This window comes from Lepidothrix coronata, unplaced genomic scaffold, assembly GCF_001604755.1.
Source record: "Lepidothrix coronata isolate B3197 unplaced genomic scaffold, Lepidothrix_coronata-1.0 Scaffold95, whole genome shotgun sequence".
Lineage (NCBI taxonomy): Eukaryota > Metazoa > Chordata > Aves > Passeriformes > Pipridae > Lepidothrix > Lepidothrix coronata.
Window position 1 is genome coordinate 1,878,497 of NW_016690275.1, and position 25,454 is coordinate 1,903,950.

Consider the following 25,454-nt stretch of genomic DNA (forward strand, 5'->3'; position numbering starts at 1 on the left):
TTGCCAGCACACAGCAGTCCCAGACAGCTGACAAACCGAAGAGTTTGTCTCCTTCTCAAACTGAGATGCCAAAGTATTTGTAATGTCAAAGGAAGGCAGTGACAGCAAACGGTGTGCCCATAGTCCAGCCCATTTTGTGCATTCCTGGTAGAGATATTAAACTCTACAGGAGTAGACTGTTTCTTTCACATTAACCCAGGAAGCTCTAAAGCACCTTATCTCATGGGCTATTCCAGGACTCTTTCTTGGGGCGATATTGACCTCACAGAAAGAAAAGAAAGACATTTTGTTTCCATAAGCTTTTGGAAAGCAGTCCAGCAGCTGACTGATTAATCAATTTTAGAAGCATCTCAAACCTCCTTCCAGTTTTGCAAGTTTGCATATGCTTTGTTCTAGTTAGGTCTCCAACTTCCTAATAAATGGATGCAAGCATTTAGATATCTAATCGTTAAGATATGAGTCTATAATTATTTGCAGAAGTGAAAAAGCAGGCTACTTTTGAAAATCAACCCTGCTAGGCTATTTTTTCCCCTCTCCTGATCTAATATGCCTTTTGACATTTTTTTGAACAGCACAATTGCAATCCAAAACATGTAATGCTCTGACATTATTCCCATTTCATACACCTGCTGACTAGAGACCTCGCAGTTTTTCAATAACTGTGATGTCTGTATTTATGTTTTTCATTGCAGATCCCAAAGAGATTAAGTCCAATACGCATTTTATCATTCTTTGCTGTAATTATTCGAAGCATTTACTTCAGTGAGTTATTTACAGATGGAGAAGTAGGGGAAGATGGAAGATGTTAGAACTACCAAATGGCACCAGATGGAAAAGAAGACCTTGAACTGAAAAATACCCTGTTGCTCTGATGTGCCCTATTTTTAGAATTCTGATTCCCTTTTAACCTAATGCAGATTAAAGAAAACCCAAAGGCTTTTTAAGGTAGAGTCTCATCATTTATCTTCACTGAAAAGCTATGTCTGTTTAAAACATAAAGCGTATTAGGATTTAAAAAAAGGTAATAAAGCTTCTGCTTTGAAACTGCTGTAAAGCTGAAGGGCCTTCACTTTTTTCTCTCTCAAAGGTTTATTGAAACAGAATCTGAAAGACACAGGCATCCGCAGCTGTAACTTCTCACATAAAAGTTTAATGTAGAACTACAAAGTGACATGTTGCTATTATGTAGCATGCCTGTGCAGATATAGGGGGTTTTTTGGCTAACACAGAACACCCTGGGTTATTTTTCATAATATCTCCATGATGATGAATGAATAATGAATATTCTTACTTACAATTATTTTACCATCAGGTAACATTACTATCTGTGGAGGTTCATCTAATTTACCCAAATGTAGCTAGAAACAGAATTGGGCACTGAAACATTCTTGTTCATCAGTGAGCAGCTTTACATTAGATATGTATTTCACACGGAAAAAAAAGGTTGTTCCTTTCCAGCACCATCCAGATATAAGAAGGACAATGTCGTACTGTTTTTCAACAGAACATGCCAAAAGAGCATCAGAGTGGTAGCTAGGCTGCGGCTGGGGGGGAGAGGCAGACAACACAAAGGCAAAATGAAGCTTAATTTTGGAAGAAAAAGTAAAAAGAGGGCTTCTTTCTAACAGCAAAGTTGGGCTACTGCAGCAGGCAAATACCACTCTGGTAGAACAGTGTGGGAAGGGAATGTTTCAAAACAACTGAACTTCTAACAGCAGCTTTTATGAGACAATCATCATCTGTTTTTTCCTTTATGTTTCTCACTAGGGAAATAAAAAAGTGAAAGGCATGAATAAAGGTGATATTTGTTTTCTTCCACTACAGCACTCTGAGCATCAAAACAACTTACCATGAAACAGCATATGCAATCCAGATTTATTTCTTTGTAAGTGGGATGAGGTTATATTTGTTTAAAATGATTGTTAAGGGAGATCTGAAACTTTGCATCTATGATTTCATTTGACATCTGAATTTTTCAGAACAAGAGTGCCCCTGATGTCTCTTGAGCAATAAAAGCATGGGGTCTACTCTCTTTAGCAATTAATAACTCTATCACAATATTGCTCTTGCTCTAGGTGCTTCCTTAATGCTTTCACTGTGCTCTAAAACACTGATAAATATAAGCCTGCTCTTTCAGAGCCTTCCTCTGTAATATTCCTGACATCTTGAATGTACAGGCTGCTGCTAAAATCTACAGGTAGGCAGAAGCTGGGATCTTCCTCAAGTCTTCCTAAAAAGATTGAGTTACTACTGGTTTCTTTCTTGGTTCAGGTTCAACAAAACTACTGAACCTAACTCACTTCCTCCCAAAGGATGGATTTCTCCCCTCATCTGAACAGTGTCTCTTGTTACTTTAAATCATAGCTAATGTTTTAAAAAATATATCTTACACATAAGTCAGCTGTAGATCTTCAGCATCAAAGGAGCCAAACAGAACTGTGTGAAGCAGTGTAACCTTAAGCTATAATTTTAAAATGCCATCAAGAAATGTCTCAAATAGTTTTTAAAATTTACTGTTGACCTAATAACCTCAGTCCAAAGCATTTAACTGCGAATAGATGTTTTTGTTTTCCTTCCAAAAGCAGTATTGGTAAAACAAATGTATATTGCAAAATATCTTGCAATTGGTATACCTACGAGTTATCTGTGCAACTCACTAAAATAGCGAAAGATTTCACATAGGATGACTAAATCAGGATAGCAGTAGAGCTGGCAGGCCTTACAATGAAAGTGACAAAACTGAAATCCTAATGCGGTATGTTCACAGAGAAAGTTAAAAAAAACAGCAAATGCAACCTTTTAATAATCAGTATCTGGCAGTGAAATGAACAGCAGTCACTGATGAAGTACATATTTGAAAAATTTGTCATGGGGTGTTTCAAGTAATGAACATCCACAAGTTGTTTGTTGAAAGAGTTTCCTCTTAGTATTGTTATGCATGTCTGGGAAATAAAGTTTGTAAAGAACGGCCAGAACTCAGTTGCACACTTAAAACTGAAACTGCAGAGGTGGAATTCTGACTGAATTAATTTTAACTACATTAAAAAAAAAAAAAAGAAGTCTGTACTGTCTTCCTTTTTTGCAGTTATATTCCTTCTACCAAACCTCCTTCTACGGTGCCTCCAGCACTGAGCTGGAGCATACAAGCACCCTCTTCATTTCTGCTGGACAAATAGGTTCTCATTACTGCTGTAAAGTTCCGAAACAAGGGAAAGAGTTATTACACGGATTAAAAAAACCAAACAAACAAACACACAAGCAAAAAGAAAAGAAATACAAAGACCCCCTTTCTTCTGTTTACTTTAGATATTGCATAAGCTGTCTTGGAACGGAAACTTGGTCACAAATAACTAAGAATGGACATAATTTTCGTGGCTATCAAGGATAGCTTTTGTCAGGATTTGGGCAAAAACTGGGGCAGTTAGCTGATGGCAATGTCTGCCAAAGGTTGACAGAATAGAGCACTGAAAGCAGGGTGAAGACAGAGCCTCAAATCACCAGGTCTGCTGCAAGGGCCATTTGGCCACGGGACAAGACGCTGTAGGAGGAGAGTATGGAGAGGTGCAGTATGGCTCCTTTTCATGCTACTATGAAGTGGTGGAGAGCAAAACTCTCCTCTTTGCCTAATATTACATCTTATTCACTAAGCTAGTCCTTAAAACAGATACATTTCTAGAGCAGGATTTTTATCCCAGGGCAGGAACATCTCATCATGAACTACAGGCTTATCAAGCCCTGCAAGGAACCTAGTCCTGAAGGCCTCCTTCATATGGGAAGTGCAAGGTCTACTACCTGCAGCTTCATGCAAAGACTTTTGAGGTACTTCTGCCACCCTGGACTTGGTACCCAGGGCAACTTTACCTTCTCCTCTGCCTAAGAATTTGTCTCTACAATGCACAGTTGAACACTATGCTGTCATGCATAAAAGGATGCAAAAGCTACAGCACAGCACAAAATCCTAAAAGAAGAAAAAAAAAAAAAGGAATGATTTTCAGGGTTAGATTCTTTGGAGTTAGTGCTGGTTTGGGAGGAGGTTTAAATATTCTTAACAACCACTTATGCAAACAAAAGGAGGTGGGTAATAATGCTGACCAGAAAATAAAGACCCTTCTTCACAGAAAACTCTGACAAAAATCATATTCATGTGCACACGCACTCACATACACTCCTTTAAGTTTTCTGTGGAAAATTTTGTACTTTGAAAACTTCTGAAAACTGTTACTATTGAAATGGAAAAGTTTGTATTTCTGATTGTAATGTTCACCTTCTGTTTTGTAAAGCAAAGCATGCCCTTTGTCCTAAAACCTACATTTTTTTTTCAAGGTTTTCAAAGGAAACCTTTTCACAGTCATACTATGTAATCAGTGACACAGTTCTTGGAAGTAAACAGTAACATCTTAAAACCAATCTCATGAGGAGCTGTTCTCCTTTAATGCTCTCCTGGGGGAAGCTCAGCTTTGCCTCTGAAATCTCCCAAAGACTGAGTAAGTGCTAACATGAACATGGCTGCTGCAAACATCAGCTCAGCACTGGTCTATTATTTGCTTCTGTGTCTGTGCTATTTCTTCCATGACCGCACCTTTGATGTCTTCTTTCTCTTCTGGATCATTCTTCTATTATATTTTTTACTCAAATATATAAACAAAACAAATGTACCATACGCAAAGTGTTCAAGACATGGAAGTAATTTTCAAGGTAAGCTATGATCATTTGTAATGAGGCACAGTATGAGTAGGCACAGTGGAAGTCAATTACACTTCCTACATGTTTTTGCAGACAAATAATATTGGTTTGTAAACATCCAACTCACTTCAGGATCTTGTTTTGTTTTACGCTACTGTAGGTAAAGACATATGTAAGAAGGAGTAATTTGCTTGGAAAAGAAACCTGATGCAATAAGTGAGAAGAGAAATAAGAGAAGATTTAGAGAGAATCAGCCAAAGGAAATGGGCCAATATGCAGGAGAAAACAGGCAAGATGCTAAAACCCTGAGATTAGCTCAGTTGGTTAGAGCACGGTGCTAATAACACCAGTTTTCCAGGTTTGATCCCTGTATAGGCCCTTCACTTGAGTTGGACGTGGTGATCCTTTTGGGTCCCTTCCAACTCAGAATATTCTGTGAGTGGGTATGCAGTCCTCTCATAGAGGCATTCAGGTATCCAAGGAAAACTCCTTGTACTCATGGGGATTTGAATCCATTATACCGTGCTTCCCACAGGACTAGGCTAGCTGTAGTAGCTGCCATTCACATCATCAGCTATGGATGTTCTCTGGGTACTGTCCTGTCTAACGCTGAAGGCTGCTTTGTATTCGTATTTCCCTGGGCTTTCTCCTCTGGACCTTGGTGATGTCCCAGGGCCCCAGTGGGCACGGACCATCAGCCAGGACGTGTTCCCCTCCCTACCGTTCTCCCTTTCCCCTGCCGCCGGAAGGGCACCGCGGGTCGGGAAAGGCACGGCGGGGTGCGGGGAGAAGCTCCCGTCTCGGGCGGCCCCCGGCCCGCCCGGCCTCCCCTCAGCGCCGCCGCCACTCCGGGCGGGGGGAGCTCGGGACACGCGGCGCAGCGCATGGCCTTGTTCTTGTCTCCACCTGCCGATTCCATAAGCAAATGTACTCGAGGGAAGCAACCTCCAGGATAGACAGACAGACGTGCGAGAGGACGTTTAGCCGCGTTTCGGAGCACCCATCCGGGAGCTCCTGCGCAGTCAAACACCGTGACCCGGGAGAGGAGACAAGAGGTGACCAAGGTCTTTTCCACATTTCCCCCCCAGACTTTTGGAAGACAGGCAGGCTGTCATTCCGCCGTCTGCTTCCTCCTTCAAAGCCATCCAGAGCTACCGCCTAGCGCCGGTGACCCAGGGCAGGGAAGGGCCGTCGTTCCGCACCGGCGAAGTCCCTGTGCAAGCCGGCGTATTGGCACTACAATCACTCGGTACATTTCTGGAGCTCACATGTCAAAAAGCATCACCTTCAATTCACTAAACCCTTCAAAGAAGCACACACCAGGGCTCCAGCCTAACCTGGCTCTCACCCTCCTCAGAAAGGGCTAAAAAAAGATAGGTAGGGGATATACAAAGGCACTTCGCATCAACTGCTAAATGGTCCAATATACCCATAACCTCAGCTTCCTTGCTTTTAAAGCAGAGAAGTGATTAAAACCTGATGGGATGGTGTGCAGGCTGCACTTTGAGCTACTGGGGTGCATTTTTGGAATTGGACAGAAATATTCTGAAGTGGACACCTGCAAAGGGCATGGGCAGCAAGGGGAAATACTGTCAGGAAAGGATGAGTTTAAAAATATATATTAAAAAAATTGATTAAAATTTTAAGAGGTGAAGTGCTAGCACGGATCAGTTTTCCTGAAAAGCAGGAGTCACACTCTAGCTGGCTCCTCAGATGCTAAAAACAGCAATTTAGAGAGCAACTTCTTCAAGGAGTCCAGCTAAAACTACAAAGACATAAAAATCCAGACATAGGAAATTCTTAGGGGAATTCAAGAATTTTATGAGTCAGAAGATAAAAATCCCTCTGAATACCTGACTAAACTAATCTAATGAAGTAGTCACCAGGAAAGGAGTGTGATGAATCTGCATGTCAGGATGGACAAATTTAAACAAACAGGAAATTGAACAACCTGGAGGTGTTTGCATTTTTACTCCCTGTGCCCTGCTCTTTTTTTTTTTCTTTTAAGGTGTAAACCAAGTTGACAGCTGCAGCAGCTGCTTTGTCTGAGGGCTCTGAGGGGACTGTTTCATTTTAGAGGAAGTCTCAATTTAAAAGAAATTAATTGCCTGGCTTCCTTTTGCAAAGTTGGTAAGTTGTTTATTTATGATTCAGTATTTGCACTATTGCACTTCAGGGCCCAGTGCAATCAGCCACTGAGCATTGCAAAGGAATAAAGGGAAAGTCATTGATGTAAAGTTTATAACCTAAAATTTAGCTTCCTCCCCAGCAAGCAGAAGTGAGGCTAAATGCTTCCTATCGGATATTTTACGCATGCTGGTAATTAGAGGGTTCAGTCCTAACCGATAGCTACTCCTGGTCCAGCTTCAGATTGAGATGTATGCTTAGCTTTTGACATGGAAAAGTTGACAGGTTTCCAGAGAGATCCTCATGCCCACTAAGGCCTTGACTTTAGGTACACAGAATTTCAAGACCATCTGCGTGAAGCAATATTATACAGAATGTTACCTCCTCTGTGTTAGGGAACTATACATTGTCTAGACTCAAAAAAGAAGGGGTTTACAACTGAATAATATTACACCCCAAATGCCTTCTGTCAGGTTTGAGAAGCTTTTTCAGTTTATAATATTTTTATTAAAAATTCTCTCATTTAGAAAGTAAATTAGCACTTTGCAAAGATCATGTTAGAATCCCTAACATGAATGATACTATGCTCCCTATGTTGCTTCTATACTAAAATTGAGTTTGCATTAAAGCCCTTCTGTTATTTCAAGTTTGCTTCAACTTCAAGGAAGTAAACCTACAGAGAAGCCAGATTTTTTTGTTTGTTTCAGTGAGGTCTGTGATTTGAAATGTCTTCATTCTAGGAAAGACAAAAAGAAAAAGGAAAATTCTCTTTAAACAAGCTTTCCTTCAACATATATCTTGGGTCAACTAAAATTTTTCATTAGACAAAGAATTCATTATATGAAAACAAAAATACTATATTCTAATTTTGATTTTTCTCCTTCATTTTACATTTCATACTAAAAATTTCACATAAAAATAATTTTGAGATGAAAAATGAAACCTTCTTCCCCAAAAGACAAGGCACTGGTCTCCCACCTTCCACATTCTGATGTGCTGCAGTAGACAGTGTGTTAGGCCCAGGTTGAACTGACTGCAAACGACTTTTATATAAATTCAGAACACTGCTTAGTTTCCTATCTGAACTGCCTGTCTGGATCTTCCTATTTGGGGTTGATTCTGGACTCCACTTAAAATACTAATTGTTTATATTAAACAGACAAGAGAATGTGTGATGTATTTTAACTGTCAAATGTGTTGTGAACAGCAGCAGCTGGAAGAGGAATGTTTAATTCACTCCATTACTCTCAAGCCTTTTAGAATCCTGTATCAGCAGCTATATCTTAGTCTTGCAAGCAAGAAAAACAGGGTATGAAAGGGTGGTAGCACTGCAAAGCTTATTCTACAGGAAAAAAAAACCAAGGGGTATTCAAAAGCCATAACATTGTCATTCTTACTTCAAAATAGAGCATCACTAAATCTACAACAGTATTGATGCATCCATGAAAGTGGTGCATGTTTTTGTGTGTAACAGTTTGTATTTTGTGGCTCATTTCTTGTGCTGGTTTACTCATGCTTAGCTGGTGTCAGAGACATGATGGGAGATATCACTTGAACCATTCACTATGTGATATTCCTAAAGAAAGAATCTTGATATTATCAGTTATTGTAATACTCTTAAATCTTATGGACAAGGGGTCAGCGGCTTGTGTGAAGCTGTGATTAAGAATAAGTTTCTGTCCCCACGCAATTTATTCTCACAGGGCATCAGATACATGCTTGGGACAGTTCCCTTGTCATAACTGTTGCAATATAAGCTTGTGCTGCAATCAGTGGAGCCCAAAAACAAACGTAAGAGTTGTTACTTAAGAGAGATTAATAAAGGCCTTGCTAAGTATCAGGCTACAGATGTTTTAAACATTTATAAAAACTTCAAATTTTCAAAAGCATTCAGGCACAATTATACTATTTTATTTCCTTGAGGAAACTTTCTAAGTAAAACAGCAAATTAGCTGCACACGGAAAAATCATCCTTCTAATGTCTGAAACATTAAGTAAAGAGATGCAGGAGTTTGTGCAAACTGCTGTAGTGCAGGTTTTCCTTGGGAGGCCTGACTTCTGCCATGTGGTTTAGGGGCTTTTTTTTTTTAATGTCACATTTACAGAACGGATATGGCATGCTCAGGAAAGGAACACTGCTTTTGTTCATCCCATCAGTCTTTTACTTGTCCAATTGCCATTGCTGTATTAGTAGGAAAAATAGACCTAACAAGGTGCAAAATAATGTTCTGCATTCAAAAACAGTGCTGTACCTCATTTTGTTTTAATATTTACTTCAAAAGTAAACTCTGCTGAAACCTTGCATAAATAGCACCAAATGAGTTTGCAAGGTGTTCTAAACTTACTGAAGCAAAGTCGATTCACACCTCATACACACAATTGTTAATTTGGTTCCTTACTACCAAAACTTCTGCCAAGAGAGCCCTGAGATAAAACAAGTGGGCAGATATATGTAGGGAAGGCTTAACTGGAAGAAGAATTGTTAACAAGACAGAAGTTAGGCAGCAGAAACATCATCCACACCAACAGACAGTAAGAGAGAATAGCTAAGCTGGAAAGTAGCTGCAAGTAGAGAGTTTAATGAGATTTTAATTTGATTTAATGCTTTTTACACCTTATGTGTGCAGCTTCTCATTGCCAGCCCTCCCACTTTCTTTCTTCCTTTCATTATCTTTTTTTTATGCTACAAGAAATATTTTTTTTTTCACTCAAAAAGGCAACAAACTGGATGTTTGCGCTTCCTCTCAGGCAGTGTGTCCTTGGGAGTGTGAAGTCAAGGAACTCTAGCCTTGATTTGCCTTTGGAAGGAGCTGTACAGAGACTTTGAGAGATGAGTTTGTGGTTCATTCTTACGGGAAGGTAGTAAAGACACTTTCACCAGAGAAGGCAAAATACAAAATCTTGACAAGGGATCAGTAGGTTATCTCCCATTAAAAAAACCGGGATTTTAAACAAAAGGAACATGACACACTTACTTGCTGGAAGCAAACTTTTTCATAGGATTGGCTTTCACCAAAGACTCATTCAATGCAGAACAGCCAGTAACCTTCTGGTCAGGAGGTACCAGGGGAGATGCATGGGAGGCTTCTGTTTTAAACAGCTTCTAATATTTCGTATGCAAAGTGGAGAAGCTTTAGCAAGGCAGACTTAAGGGAAGGTGTCATGAGATGGCTGAAGCACTCCATCAGCTTCTTGCCCTTCTCTTGCCCCTGCTCTCAGTTGTCTTTTTCCTGCTGCTTCCTCACTGTTCACCAGCTCTGGTGCTTATCCATTTGTGGGGAGACAGTTTAATTCACTAAACCGGAAGAAAATTATTCAACTTTTTTCCTGGGCTAGCAAGCTCAATGGTTAACTGGAGGCAACACAAGGTAGAAGGGCAAGGAGTGAGTGCGAAGATGACTTACTGTGATATCCCTGACAGATAAAAACTCTACTGTTAGAATAAGCTAAACCTCTGAACTCAGCACTGACACTACATCTTTGCACTAATATCGCAGAAACATGATTATAAGCTGACCACACAAACAACAGACTTGACTAAAAGGCTGCTTGAGGTCAGTGCCTTTATAATTCAAATAAGCCTGTAATCCTTCAGTTCCAAAGATGTCTGTCTCAGCATTACATAAAGCAAACTATGAGAATTTAGAACTTAAATTATCTGGGCTATATATTTTCACAGTAAGCAGGTAGCACAGGATGCACTTTCCTGGAAAGGGACTGAAATGTACTGTACTTTTCATTCTTTGAGCATGCTGTGAGCACTGGAAAAAAAACCCAGATCAATCAAGAAAAGCTACAGTATGTCAGTTCCCAGCCCTGTCTTGGATATAACAAAATCTAACCTTTGACATCAAGCTACTCCAGTACTGATCCAACTCTATTCAACAAACTCAGACCCTTTTTTAAAGAGTACATAACTCCCCACAACTACAATCTCTGTTTACTTAAGTTCTGTGTGGTCAAATCGGATTTAGCAGTGTCATAACAATGGAAGTTCCAGGGACAGGGAAAGACTAGAATGCCACAGGTTGCTGGGTCTTCCCTCTCTACCTTTCATATGTTCATCATATTGCAACCAAAGTAACACACATTCTGGCTGTGAAGCACTCTTAGCCTTAGCAGAAAAAGTCTGCTTTCAGTTGCCTAAAAAGGACTGTTTTAAACTCAAATCTCCACTGAAATGTAACGGGCATCTATTACCCTGAATGGTTTGCAGTCAGACCAAAAAATCTTTGTGCTCTCCCTGGCTTCTTCCCAGCTCCCCAGGAAACTGGGGCATAACCATGTTTTAAATGCTCATGCTGTAAATGTATCACTCCAGGAATACTATGTGTTCTCAATAGTATTCCTTCCTATAAAGCAACTAAAGAGGTAAAATACTGTCCAAAGCTCTGCAGGAAAAGAATGGAGCCAACAGCACTGGCAGTGTCTGACAAATGACTTGGTTCACATGCCACAAATAACAGCCCATCAAGCAGCTCACTGAAAACCAAAACAACCCTGGCAGCTTCAGACTTTAGAGCAAGAACTAGAAGTCCTGATGAGGACCTCTGCCCCACATTCCAAAATGGACCTTAAAAATGTACTTTCCTCTCTTGCAGGCAGTTTAATGACCTGTACAGGACATGAGCTTCAGAACCTCACCTTCACCCTGATTAAAATGGTTGCACATTTTGGCATGAAACATGATGGTGTTTCATTTTGACAAGGCACCATCCCATTGACTTGCTGTATTTTTGAGGGAGGAGATGGAGTGGGGAGGAGGGAGAATTCCTACTCTCTTGTATTCAAAGAAGCCCCAGTAGCAAAACTTGCAATGTTCAATCTCTGTTTTTCAGCGCTGCTATCAAAAGGTATAATGTTTGTTCCACGCATTTTTTAATCTACACCCTAAGAAATGTTAAGTCTAAAATACTTGCAGAACTGTGAATCATTTTCTAGAAAGGCCTGAATCAAAGTGATCACCCTTTGGAGAGAGCTGTGTGTGCAATGACTGATCATCTATTGTTGGCATTCCCAGGGGTCACAGAGGGGTTCAGCTGTATTGTACCAGGGCAGCACCGAACAGAAGGGCTGTCACAGACAGATAATTGTGCAATCTAAGAAATCAACCTGTGGGTGCCAGTTAGTAAGCATCCATTAAATGGGGCCTGAGTTTTAAGTTGATGGCACTTTTAGGAATTTGTTTTTAGTTTCTCTCTACGTAATAATATTGCCTTAAATCACAGTTTCTAGCTGTCTAGAAACTTTCAGAAAATTTCTCCAATTTTATAAAAAATTTTTACTGGAAAAATTAGAGAATTTGGATAAAATTCAAATAGCCCAACTATTTTCCACTCTGCATTTTGCAAACGTATAATGCAAGCCTTTGTTTGAAATGTTTCCTTTCCAATATCAATTTATTTAAAAAGTTCAGTTCAATACATAGGAAAAAAAACCCCAAAATCTTTTCCTTCTGCTTGCCAACTTAGATCAAACTTTCCTGGATACACAAGTCCCCAACCTTGTTTCCATATACAGTTTTGGTCTCCAAATGAAAAATCCTATTGTTCTCACAATTCTAGCTGTGGCTACTCTACTCTCTGTGACTAATGTTAGCCTCCTCCATTTGAACATTTTACCTCTTTCTACAGTAAGAACATACGGGAAAGACTTTGAATCCATGCAAATATGTATTATTACATTACTCCATGTAAACTGAGTGAGCAGAGCAAACAATAATTTTATATGTAGCTTTATACTAGCATATCTTTCTACTATCCATATGTTTAACAACATACTTTCCTATGCTCATCCCATGAGACTGTTTCTCTCATTTTTCTTCACTGATCTTTATTAGATCATTTAAATATTTGCATGGGCTTCAGTAAGTATCAGTTTGTTTCCTGAGAGTGTAGCATTCTTCACTCTTGCTTTGAATGTTTTTTAAATACCTGCTATCACTGCTGTAACTCTCTAATTCCTCATCATTCATTAGTTTTAAAACAGACTTGCACAAATGAGCCCTAATATTGAACTAATGAGATATGGGTGGTAAGTTTCTGTAAATACAGCCTGAATTTAACGTAGAATGTCTGCATAACTTAGATAATCTTATTCTGTACATTGCAGTGAAGATGACACTGCATGCCCTTCATCTCCTAACCTTCATGAATTTGATGAACACTCTGCCTTTTCTTTCAGCTTCTTTAACAAAGCACCTTTTTGTTATTAAATAGGAAGTAACACACTCCCATTTAAATGTTAAAGCAGAACTGCAGGCTGTAATACATTTGATTACTTAGGCATTTTAATGTTATTGTCCACCTCCATCTGTGTAACGTTTAACCCTGGCACTGGCCAAGATGTTTTATGAAAATTAAAAAAAAACATGCAAGAACTATTGGCAGAGGAACGAAAGAAATATACTGTTACTGCTAGTACAAATTATGAGAAACTCATTAAAGCTCGATCATTTTGTGGATAAGTAGAAACATTCTCAGAGGCAAAGTGCCAGGAGAAATCTCATGAGTTTCAGCTTCTGAAGTTTCCCAATAACCCCATTCACTGTGGGAAGGAGGGTAGAGGGGGGAGGGATGGACACAGTCTCTGTATGGTCCACCCTGTCCTCACTCCCACCCAAATACGGTCAAGTTGCCTTGCCATTCTGGGTGCCATACTAGCAGGCACCCACTTAAGTGACGACATGAGGCCCAAACTTGGACTTGTGTATAGACTTCACAGGAGGTGGGGAGGTGGTCAGATACTCACTCCCTCCTCCCAGAAACAGGAGCCCAGGAGGGGGCATGTCCCACCAGGGAGTCTCACTGGTGTGTTACATGTCCTGGCCGGGAGTAGGTCCTTCGGAAACAGACCTTCCTGGTGTGAGAAAGCAAAGGGGAACATGAAAGCTTATGTTAATGTATCATTAAAGAAATTACTTTTACAGAGACTAGAGCAAGGGAGTTAAGATTACAGTTCTGCTGTTCTGCTCCTGCTTTTTCAGGAGCGGGACTTAGTTTTCGTATGGTCTGTAGTGTGATGCCTGGAACCAAAGGAGTGAAAGCAGCTGCTGGCATAGATTTCAGCATCATACTGATCTTCAACAGTAAAATGCAGCCGAGTTTAATCATAGTGCCACAATGATACAGATCCAGGTACATGTGGTCATTGTAGGGCAAGGGAAGAGTCTCACACATGCAGATAGTAAAGAAAATAGAATGATTTAAAAAGAGACCTCCTTTAATAAATTCCCTTCTCCAGCAAAGCCAGTTAACAGGGTAAGTGATGGTCAACATAAATTCAGTTTGCCACAGTCTAACACTAAGTTATGATCTTAAGTCCACCTCTGAGAGTTGTCTTTCAATTGGGGGTTTCTTACTATACTTGAAAGCAGAGAGTGCTTTTATTTCAGTGAAATGCTGTATCTTCCTGTCTTGCCTTTTAAAGTTGTTTCAAGAGCCCTAGTGCCCTTAACACAGTACTTAATGCAGCAGATCTTTTATTCACAAGCACATTTTTTTGCCACTCTTCAACCAAAATATGCCTTAATCAGTTTCCAGATATTCTATCAGTGCTGACAATTGATATTCCAAATCCCACTCCTCTGTGAATCAATATTCCTGGGACTCCATTTAAATCCCTTATAGTGTCTGTGACAGGGAAAAAAAATCACTGACTCAAGGGGAGATAATAATATGGAAGTGAGTATATGAGCACTTGCAAAATCCATAAATCTTATGGGTAAACACTTTTTAAATGAGAATATAAACAGGGGAATTCTGTTTTCATGACCATCTCCATGAAAAGTAAGAGGCAGAGACAGAACACTTTTGTTTCTAAATGTTAATGTTTTAAAAATACACCTTTCATTGTTCATATCTACATTTATTGTGTCAGGAGTCCTTAACTTGGTTAGAGTGGTTAACATAGAATAAAAGACTTTTGCCTTTCCAAAAGCTCAAGAATAGCGACATAAAATCAGCAAAATCTCTTCCTACTAAGCTTTTGGAAAAGTTCACATGCTTTCTGAAATGTGCCAAAATCCAGTTTAATATTTGGGCCCTGACTGAAGCTGAATTGAGTATATTTACAACAATTTTGATTCACTCTTATTATCCTTAGGACATCTCTCTTAAAGTTACATATTTCTCTTCCTGCGCATGAACAGATGAACCATGGTGAACGTTCAATTTACAAAACATATTTTGTCAGCTTTTTCACATCTGACAATTCTTACTCATAATTCGAGAAAAAGTGATAACGCAGCAATTCTCTGGGGTAACAATAATTGAAACATAAGCAGATTTGGTTTTGTTTAAGAAAGGTAAGATAAAAAAAGGGAAATGAAAATGCATACAAGGACAAACAGAACTAAAATAATGACAGCTAAACTCATTTTTCCCATAAATACACTCCAGACAAGCTCTGTGTACAAGAGGTTTACTGACACCCAGCAGAACTTGAGAGCAATTGTGTAGTCTTCCTTTTAAATTTATGATTTTTCTTCCACTACACCTCCACAGCATCAGCCACAGAAAGTGACTTGGGATCACATCCCCTCATCCTCAGGCTCTCTGCACATCCATTCAAGTGATAATCTCTTCTGACTTTAACCATCAAAGCTTCGTGCCTAGCTCTACACTTGATTGGCACTCAAAAGAATGAATTAGTGCACCCAGAAACAGACTTCTCCAGCAGAAGGGATGAACTCATCTGAGGATGTTTATCTCTTCCAGCTGACTCAAGATGAAGCTCAGAGGGCTATGTTAAGGTAGATAGTTACATCTTAGTTAAGATGATCCCACTCCCCCGATATAGTGATATCCCGCCAAACGAAATGCTACAATTTCTCCACAGACACACAGGGATTGTGTGAAAGCCAGACAAAGAGATAACCTGAAAAGGATATTATGCAGATAATGAAAGCAATTCCATTGCTACAGCTAGTAAAGAAGAGAAAAAATTAGTGCTAAATTAGATTCTCCAGGTTTATTCACAACAATCACTCTGAAAATTAATTTTGTGATCTTGACAGGCATGGTGTTTGGAGAAGGGCGTACATATCTAAGATTGTTCAGACACCTGGACCATGACTGATGAAGAGGTTGGGACCACTTACTTTACTTACTCTGTAAAGAACAATAGGTGGGCAAGACAATCCTATACAAAACAACAGAGAATGGTAATTCACCCCCCAGTGGAAAGCAAGGTTGCTGAGACTCCTGATCAGATCACACAGGGACACAATTCTTTCCTTTTAGAAATACTTTCAGCCTTTGTAACTTAATTCACTGTTATCTGGCTTAACACCTGATCACGATGTCCTTACTCACATGAAACTCAATGCAAATTGTGTCTAACTTAAACTTGCAGACTTAGACCTCATTGCTGTTTTGACTTAGGACTTAATTCTAAGCAGATGGCGGCTCACATGTACAGTGGCATTTGCAGTGGTATGACACAAACTTGTCTATCATTACATCTTAAAGGCTGTGGTTGCCACTAAATTAAGTCAACAAAAGACAAATTAATGTTCTTTGCTTCATACTCAGATCAACACTGTAAAGATTGTGATGGTGATCACTGAACATTTCAGTTTGATTAAAAGCAGCTTGCATTTTTCTCTTTACTTTTAGTACTACAAAACCTGAAATCAGTTTCGGTAAGAGACCAAAATGTGAAATAGTAAAAGCTGACAGATCTTTCATATGGTTTCTTAATGGTCATAAATTTACAGCACTGCATCAATGAAATGAAAACATTAAATACTTTAATCTTTATTGAATCTTGTCATTAATAATTATCACTTAGTTAGTTTGTACAGTCTAATTTTTTTCAAATAACAGATTTCTTCCAGTTTCAACTAATACTCTGTGATATCATTCTCATCATCTTGTACAAACAAGATGTTAAGTGTTTTTTTCTCTGACAAATCCATAGGGAAGAAACAAAACCAGCTTGCACCTCTTTCTTATTCAAATTCATAACCCTACAAACCATGCTAATCAAAACAGATGTGCTATTTTAGACAACGTGCACGCAGCCATAATAGATACTGTCCTTAATAAGACATTGCCTAAAACCAAAACATGAAAATGCACTTTTTGTTAATGAGAAGATAATGAGAAAAAGAGCGGACACATTGATCATAACCATCCTGTCCTGTTAAATTCATCAAGGCACACCTCAGTCATCCTCTTTGCCTAGTGTATGGCTGCAGCCTGCCCCATAGATAAGCTGTCAAAGTCCAAAGAGGCACCTGACACACAGTGTATGGGGGCTGCAGTGGGGCACCCACTGAATGTCACAGTCTTGCTGCCTCCTTTGTCCCAGAAGCTGATGAGACTGGCAGTGTGGTGCTTGTCCCAGTGGCTTTACTTTGGAGCTCGGTTCAGGTCACAGCAGTGCCAAGCACCTCCAGATTGTCACAAGTGTGATGTTATTGCTGTCTTAAGGTGTTGCTGTCCTTATTGAAGGTGTGGACTCTTTCCAGAGTGGGAAGGAAAGCCAGGGTGGCTGAAGGAAAGCATCCTAAGGAATTCTTCTCCCTCAGCCAAACTCAAGGATTTGTGTTAGGTTAGGTTAGATTTAGTTTGTTTATGTTTGGTTTGGTTTGATTTGGTTTTACTGTGAAACTGGAAAGTGAACATGAAGGAGCTGCTAGACTCTCTGGATGAAAAAGTGGGACCACCCCTCAGCTGACAAGCCATGTTTTTCATCATCTTCCTCTGATTTAATAGGGCATCACATGAACAGAAGAACTTCCCTCCTCCACAAGAAGCCAAGTAGGAACTGAATTTTAGTATCTCACAGAGGCTACTAACCTTGCCACCTTGCACTCTGCTCCCTCCTCCTTTGACCTTGTCTGTTTTCAAGAAGGCAGAATAAAAAAGTGCTATGAGAAACAAGGGATGTCCTTTTCATAGGACAACTGATGTAGTGATCTACCCAAAAAAGGGTTTAGGAACTAGTGAGTTAGCATTTGATTTCCCAGCACAGCCTTAGTCACTACACAAATAAAGAATGCGCCACAACCCAACCTCCTCAGCTTGCTTTTTGTCAGCCAAATAAAAGATTAAAATTTTTATTTGTCACCAAAAAAGAGAACAAGAATAATTTTCAATTGAGTGGGAGTGAATGAATGAAAAGGGAGTGGAAGTACATAAGAACTTTTTCTTAATTTTACTGAAGGGTGCAGTGGAGATTCAACATGCATTTCTAGAATAAGCAAGGAATTTACTGATTCAGAGTGAATACAGCCATATTTGAAGGGAGATAGAGTTTAAAAAGAGTACTTTTTAAGGAGGAAAAAACAATTTTTCTTGAGAATGCCTTGCATTGTACCAAATACAGTCTATTTTAACAAACATATTAGGATCTTTTCAGGGCACTATCTGATTTCACATCCTTTTCCCTTCAAAATCAGTAGTATTTCCATCATAATGAAAAGCACCATAAAACTGATCCACAACAAGTCTAGAGCATCTTTAACTCTCATAACCTGCAGAAGTGATCAGACTGCTCAGAATTGTGTAAGATTCAAACTGATTCAATGAATGGGAATTGGTCAGAACATTTAACATTCTCCAGGCCCTACTATGTCAAGTATCTTACATGTGGTTTTGTTTTTTTTTAGAAATTAATGCATGCATGAATGATACTCTGGTAAACAGGTTCTTATCTCATTGATAGGAATATTAGTCTTCAAGAGCATTTGGTAGTTTTATATTCTATAAGTATTTTCTGTCCCATATGCCTAAGTCCTTAGATAATATTTACATGTTATTTAAATGCTACTATTAATATATATATTGGATTTTAACAAACAAATTCAGGCCTTTATCTATAGCCACAGTCATGCATTCTGCTGCAGAAATCATACTGTTCAATTAGGTGAGAAATTCTGGACCTGGGAAGACCATTTGCAGACCATTTTATTTCTTCTGCAGGGAACTGAGATCCCCTTGAAATAAATTTTGTGGTGTGGGTGACTGTGTAGGCTGAGAGAAATATTCTTAATTCATGTGAACACATTCACCAGCCTGCCTTTTACATTGCCTTCCAGAGATTCTTTCTAACTCAACTTCATTTGCTTAGCCTAGAAGACGACACTTTGTAAAGGCCACCCATGATGTGATTTATGGTGGACCTATGAGCTGATCTCAAATGAAAAAGTGTTTCCACTGCTCTAGGTCTTGGACGTGCTCAATAGCAGGAGACAGCTCTTCCTCTGAAAATCCTTGCAAAGGATTTTGCAAAAAAAACCAAACTAGAAAGGCAATGGACATGCTGCTCAGTGTTGCTAACTGGAAAGAGCAATTTGCTGATTAACAATAGACTAGCTCCCCAATAGACCAAACCTATCTGAAGCAGTTATACTTAAAACTATTAAAAAATCCTCAGCCAATCTGCTGTAGAGTTTAATTTAACTCAGTCCCACAGTTTCCAATTCCATGAATAAAACTATGTTTTATATATTATTCATGTCTTCTCAGACTACTTTTGCAAATTGTTTCTTAAAGACAGCCTTTTTTAGCTATTTACAGTGAAAAAAGATAGAAAATACTGTCTTCAGCAGTTAGAAAGGTAAATTTTTTCCTAAATAAGTCTGATGAATTTGCTTATGTTAATGGTAATAAAATGGAAAACCTAAATATAAATATTTTCATTATAGGACTAATTTAAACACGTTGTAAAATCCTTCTCACCAAGATCCTCAGAGCAAGGGAAGAAAGAAGCAGCAATGACTATATGACAAAAATAGAAAATCGTATTTGTTGATATTACATTCTGGTTCCATGAGCAAGGCCCTCTAATGCACAGTTCCTACCACATGCTGACAAGTGGTGCTTTGTGCCACAGTGGCACTGGGATGTACCAGTGAGATGCCCCAGCCACCTAAAACTCCAAGCCACATCACAGTTTGGCCCTGAAAACATTCATCAGGTGGTTCAGCTTGCACCTGAACAAATATGACAGGCCATATGCTCCAGCCATTGCATCCCCAACAATCCACTTGAAGAGTTGTTAATGCCAAGAACAAAATAGCACTGACAAGTAATGACAAGATAATCTGAGCTGCTGTTCTGTTTTTGCAGTAACTGCCTCCCACAATCTCTCTGTGCCAGCTCCTGGACCTTTTCAAGAGTCCGTGTGGTGGTGGTAGCAAGAGAGAAGGAAATTATTCCTCATAGTTGAAGGAGAACATGGAGAGGTCATTTGCCTCATCCAAAAAGCTCTGGAGCATTCCTGTTCTTCAGTATCTTGCTTTATTTTTTCCACTTTTCCCTGTTACAGATTCTGTAAGTGATCTTTTAATATTTTTTAATCAGTAGCATGACTGTTGAACTTGTCAACGTGGTTGTGTTAAGAACACCAAATGTCACTTCTCTTCCCTGTTCCTGAAACTACTTAGCCTTTCTCAGAAGAAATTAGGAACTGCTCTATCACAACCTAGGTGAAGAAGCTGATATCAATAAATTTAGAAATTGATTTCTTAATCTGTATTTAGATTTGTATTTAGATCAATGGATGATATTAGCAAGTACCTTGCTGCTTCAGCAACCTAAGTTTTCAGGCAAGCTAAGTTTCGTTTGCACTTCCCTAGTAGCAAGGGTCAGTGAAAGATACTTTCAAGATGCCTTTTGGTTTTCGTTTCTCTCTTAATCGGGCAAAGAGTTCATACAATGGGACTGATGACAGGCTAGGGGAAATCAGGGTTGATAGAGTTTGGAAAGCCTATTGCTGAACATCTGGAAGTGTAGCCAAAAGGAATTTGTGAGAGGAAAACATCTGACCACTCGCAACCTTACAATTTTCTTCAACTGTTCTCTAGCACCTGTGCTGAATCATGTAGCCTTGCAAATTAGTACATTGTAGGAGCCACATGAAAGGAAAGATACCAGTAAATACAAGAATTGAGAAAGGAAAGGATGGGAACCTTGATGGGGATGGAGAGCTGACAGCACTGTGCAGTGCTGAGACATAGCGATACACTCATTCTGGTGGAAAATACAATGTGGAGAGGAGACCTGCAGAGTCACTGCCTGACACTGTGAGTCCAGACAAGGCAGGCGAAGGAAATTCCAGGAACTGTCAGGGGCTCCTTGACTTGCTTTGTATTTGACTGCTGGGGCAGAAGAAATCCAACAAAAGCTGGTGTGTAGCTGCCCCTCAGGACAGCCTCTAGCTGCATGGGCAGCTATTATAGCTTAATTCCCGATACTAATTGGAATGTTTCCAAAGTATTGACACAAACAATGATATAAATTCACATACATTATCTCTACATTTCATTTGGTATGTAGAAGCAGGAAGAAAGAAGAACAGGTTTTGGAGATACATCTCTTTTTGTGAGAGAAGTGGGAAGTTGGCAAAGCAAATGATGAACACAGCTGAAGACACTGTATCCTTGGGCATTCCTCTTTCTTCAGTGCACAGATATGTTTCTACAGTGTGGTGCTTCCCCAGCTGTCCCTTTATCGCACCCTGCACTCTCTGACTTCCGACATTCCATGGTCTGAGTGACACACATACAAAAAGACTCCACTGGAGTCCTCATATATTGTCCGTGAGTTTTCCCTTTCTTTTTAACACAGAACAAAACTGATTTTTTTTACACTTCATGATTTCACTGCCAACACTATCACTTGAATATCACATCTCACCTTCACAGTGACATGCAGGATACAGAAAATATTACAGGAGATGGCCCAAGAAAACTCCAGCCCTCTCAACAGGCAGTAGAAAATTCACCATTACCATTCCCTGGTGACCAGGGGCCATGCTGAGACAGTTGATTGCATTTTCTATGATTATTTTTGCTATTACTAAAGTGGGATTGACAGTGTTCACCAACAGCTTTTGAGACCTACAAATTCTTCCTGTCATGGAACAGCAACATGAAGACCTATTTTCCTCTAAATTAAAAAAAACCAAAATCTATTCATTATTCATCAAATGAATCCCAATAATTATTCCAATATAATTCTTACATTCTTAAATTCCAAAATTTTCTAACCAAGCACATAGCACAATAAGCATTTTAGACACAAACAAAATACTAATAATTAGAACAAAATTGTTTCAGCTGTGCTTTTTTGTGGTTTACTTTGTTCCCTAGCAAATTTTAAGGAAAAAAATATTTTTCCTACAACCTTTTTCACTTCCAAGTACTTTGTTAGAAAAAAATCTATTTTAAGTACCAGTGAAATTCATCATATTATGACAGGAAAGCAAAATTGTTTCATTTCATAAGATCTTCTAACAGCGTGAAGCTAACCCCATGGTCTCTGAGACAGAAATTCTGCGAGCTATAGACTTAAAGAATCAGCAGAGAAAAAGAAGTTTCTCAGATGGAACTGTTAGTCATGATATGAAGAATGTGTGTCCCCTACAGATGTTATAGCTATTTGTATGATAAATCCTGATCATCACTGTAGGAATTTTACAGCCTTCTTTTAACTTAATGCTCAAGTTCAAATTAATCTTCTTTTGACAATGTTTGCCTAATATTTCAGTGTTGAACAACATTTCCAGGGTTACATTTGCAGTGAGCCTACTGGGCACTTTAAAAGCTGTATTTCTGACTTTGTACTTGCTTCAGAAAGACTTCTTATAATTCTTCAGTGCTTCACAAATATTTCTAGGAAAGACAAGTATAATAAGCATTGATAACTGGTTAACAAGGGCACATCTAGACTTGCAAGTTAACTGGAATTAACATTAGCGTTAATTTAGAGCATGCAACAGTTGCAGAACAGCTCCTTGGGAAAAAAAAAAAGCATTCTAGAATAAAATAACCTCATTCTCATGTTCAACACTTGAACCATTTTGAGTAACATAAGATAAATGAGAACAAAGCATGTTTGTTCCAGTTTGCGGGATCATTGCTTTACTCTGGAATGACAGTCTAGGGAATTCAAAATGAAATGAGGGATGGGAAAATACCTTAAGTTGTCTCCAAGGAACTCAAGGTTGTATAAATACAGAGTCATTGGTGTCAAATGGCAACAGCCCTTTTAAAACCAAAGCTACATTTACACTCTTCAAAAGCCTGTGTAATACAGAACATGGTGCTACATAGGGCACTGTACCTCCCATATGAAAGAAAGATGTTTTTTACGAGAATGCCATCAGCAATGCATCCTTCCTCTCCCTGCCTACACCCTCTTGTTCAACCAGAGGCAGCAGGAGGTCTGGGCTTATTGTCTGCTTGTGGAAAGTAATAGCAAACTCTTTGGTGGGGAAACAAAACAAGTGCTGTTTTATTTGGATGATACATGTTGAGTTGACCTCAGTATCTGCACTTCTCCTCTGCTCTTACATATTGGGAACAAAAGAGAAACTCCATCTGACTATCACAAATAGCTTCTCAGTGGAAGAACTGAGTGCTGTCCCTATAAAGGGAAGGCTGCTGTACTTCTCACAAAGATAAGGGTTTTATCAGCCTTGATATTGCTGGCCATGAAATGCACGTTGAGGTTATATAATTTCTGTGATTTCTTTTTTCTTAAAATGCCATTTTAATTATGTGCTTGATCTGTTTTTTCTACTATTTTTTAACATCTCCCCTTGGTTGTTAGCTGAAACCTGTGCCAAAAGATGCAGCACTGATGAGACTGAGGTGTTAAACCTCAGTAATTCTCAGTTCCAAGTATAGCATTTGGGGCAAAGAATAAAATGGGACCAGGAGCTCTGGAGCAGAGAGACCTGGTGACACGTACTGAGCAGGCACTCGTCATAGCTGCAATAGTGCCAAACTTGTATCGCTACGCTGAGCTTCCTGGGAAACACCATACCCCTGGCTTCACTGCCAAGGGGAGTGGCAGCAGAATAGTGCACCTAACAGGAGAACTGCTTCAAAAAAGAGTGTCAGAAAATTGTAGGTTAGTCCACCAGGCAAATTGAAGCTCTGCAGAGAGCATTTTCCACTCAACAGAAAAAAGAGATGTGACATTCTGTTCCACTCCCTAGTTTTGGTGACTGTACTAAAGTAAAAGGGGTAATGATGGACAATGTGTGAAGCTATCCTCCATGTAATCCCTCCATGTTTTGTCATGATTCAAGAAGCAATCTTAGCATAGAGTTCATTCAAGCAGTATTTAAAGCAGGTGACCTCAAACTCACAGACTAAAATCATAATAGAGTCAAGATGACTCAAGTATACAAGATGTAAGAATTGGCCATTTAAACGCTTCCTGCTGTAGATTTCACTCCCATATAGTTCCAAAGATAAAATCTAACATGGAAAGAAAAAGTAACGTAATGCTTCACATTTCAAACTCAAATCATGGTATAACTGGGATAAAAGGAAATATGCTATTGCATAAACACTCTGATTAATATATATTGTTAGATTCGTAAGATCATAAGCAATTATAATCACTGCATTAAGCAAACCATATAGAAGATAACATTGGTCTAAAAACAAAACAGCCATAATAATATCAGGTTTCCTGTTTAAAACAGACTTTTTTCATCCTAACAAAAAATGTATTTTGAATGACCTTTTCAGGCAATGGACATTTCAGCTAGTTTAAGGACAACAGCCTATTCTTAATTTATTATTGTTTAACTCCATAAAAACACACAGGAATAGTTAACTGAATAAGTAAGTCTGGTATTTAGATTTCTAGTTTTTTCTCACAACTGTTCTCCTGTTTGCTGTCCTGTGTTTTTTGTCTTACTAGATACACATTAACCTGTTAGACTGACCTTCACTTCTCTCCCAATCCCTACAACACATTACTATTCTTCAAAAAGTCAGCTTGAGAGAGACTGCCTTTTGGTAAATCTCCTCAACTGCGCTCTACAGACTGGTCTGGCATGTATTGTGTACATGCATCTGTCATGAAAATTTGATGACAAATCATCTGTTTCCTGACAGATAGACTGCACTGACTTCAAATTCCCATGAAATGTCTTTGTCCACCAGGAAGAAAAACATTCTCCTCTATAGCAGTGATCATTCTCAAACTTCACTTCAATCCTCCATTTGCTTTAGTCTGTATTATCATTTATTTGTATTATAATTCTTCTGGATCAATTTAAGCCTGTCGCAAGATACATCTTCCTGATCATCTTTTGGGAAAATGTAAAGAGACAGCAACTGATGAAAGGAATGAAAGTAAATGTTTCACTGTAATAATGCTGTTTTCAGAGAGTGAGAAATGAAGATCCTTTTTAAGACTGACCTACCCCAGTTTGTTTAAAGCTAAACTGAACTTGAACTGATAAACTATTCTTTTGAGATTAACCTGAATAGTGTACATTCAGTAAAACACTGTAAATCTAAACATACCTGAATTGGAGTCAAACTTTGTTTCTGACCTACAAAAGAAAATAAAAAGATCATAAGTTACAAGAACTGCTTTATGCCATAAAAGCCATTTGTCAGACTGATTCCCCCAGCAAACATCATTTTTAACAAGACCAGTAACTAACTCTGTATATTAACATTAAATGCATTCAAAGCATTTGAAACAAAAAAATTAATATTATCTTTAATATTTTGCTGTTTTCTACAATGTAGAGTTACAAAAAGATACTATAAAAGTCAAATCACAAAATGAAGAAAATAAAATAAAAATTTAAAACAGGATTAAATTATATACTGTGAATCGTAGCATACAGTCGTTGGTATGAAATAAATAGTTTTCATT

The 25,454-nt window shown here is 38.8% G+C and overlaps 1 protein-coding gene across 3 annotated transcripts in view; it reads right to left on the minus strand.

Annotated features, from left to right (window-relative positions):
• MSRB3 (methionine sulfoxide reductase B3) overlaps positions 1-25,454 on the minus strand; it is a 107,635-nt gene that overhangs the window by 38,621 nt on the left and 43,560 nt on the right. For all 3 annotated transcript variants that reach the window (XM_017822158.1, XM_017822159.1, XM_017822157.1), the window contains one exon: positions 25,094-25,122. In XM_017822158.1, coding sequence (XP_017677647.1) covers positions 25,094-25,122 — 29 coding nt within the window. The remainder of the gene's footprint in view (positions 1-25,093; positions 25,123-25,454) is intronic.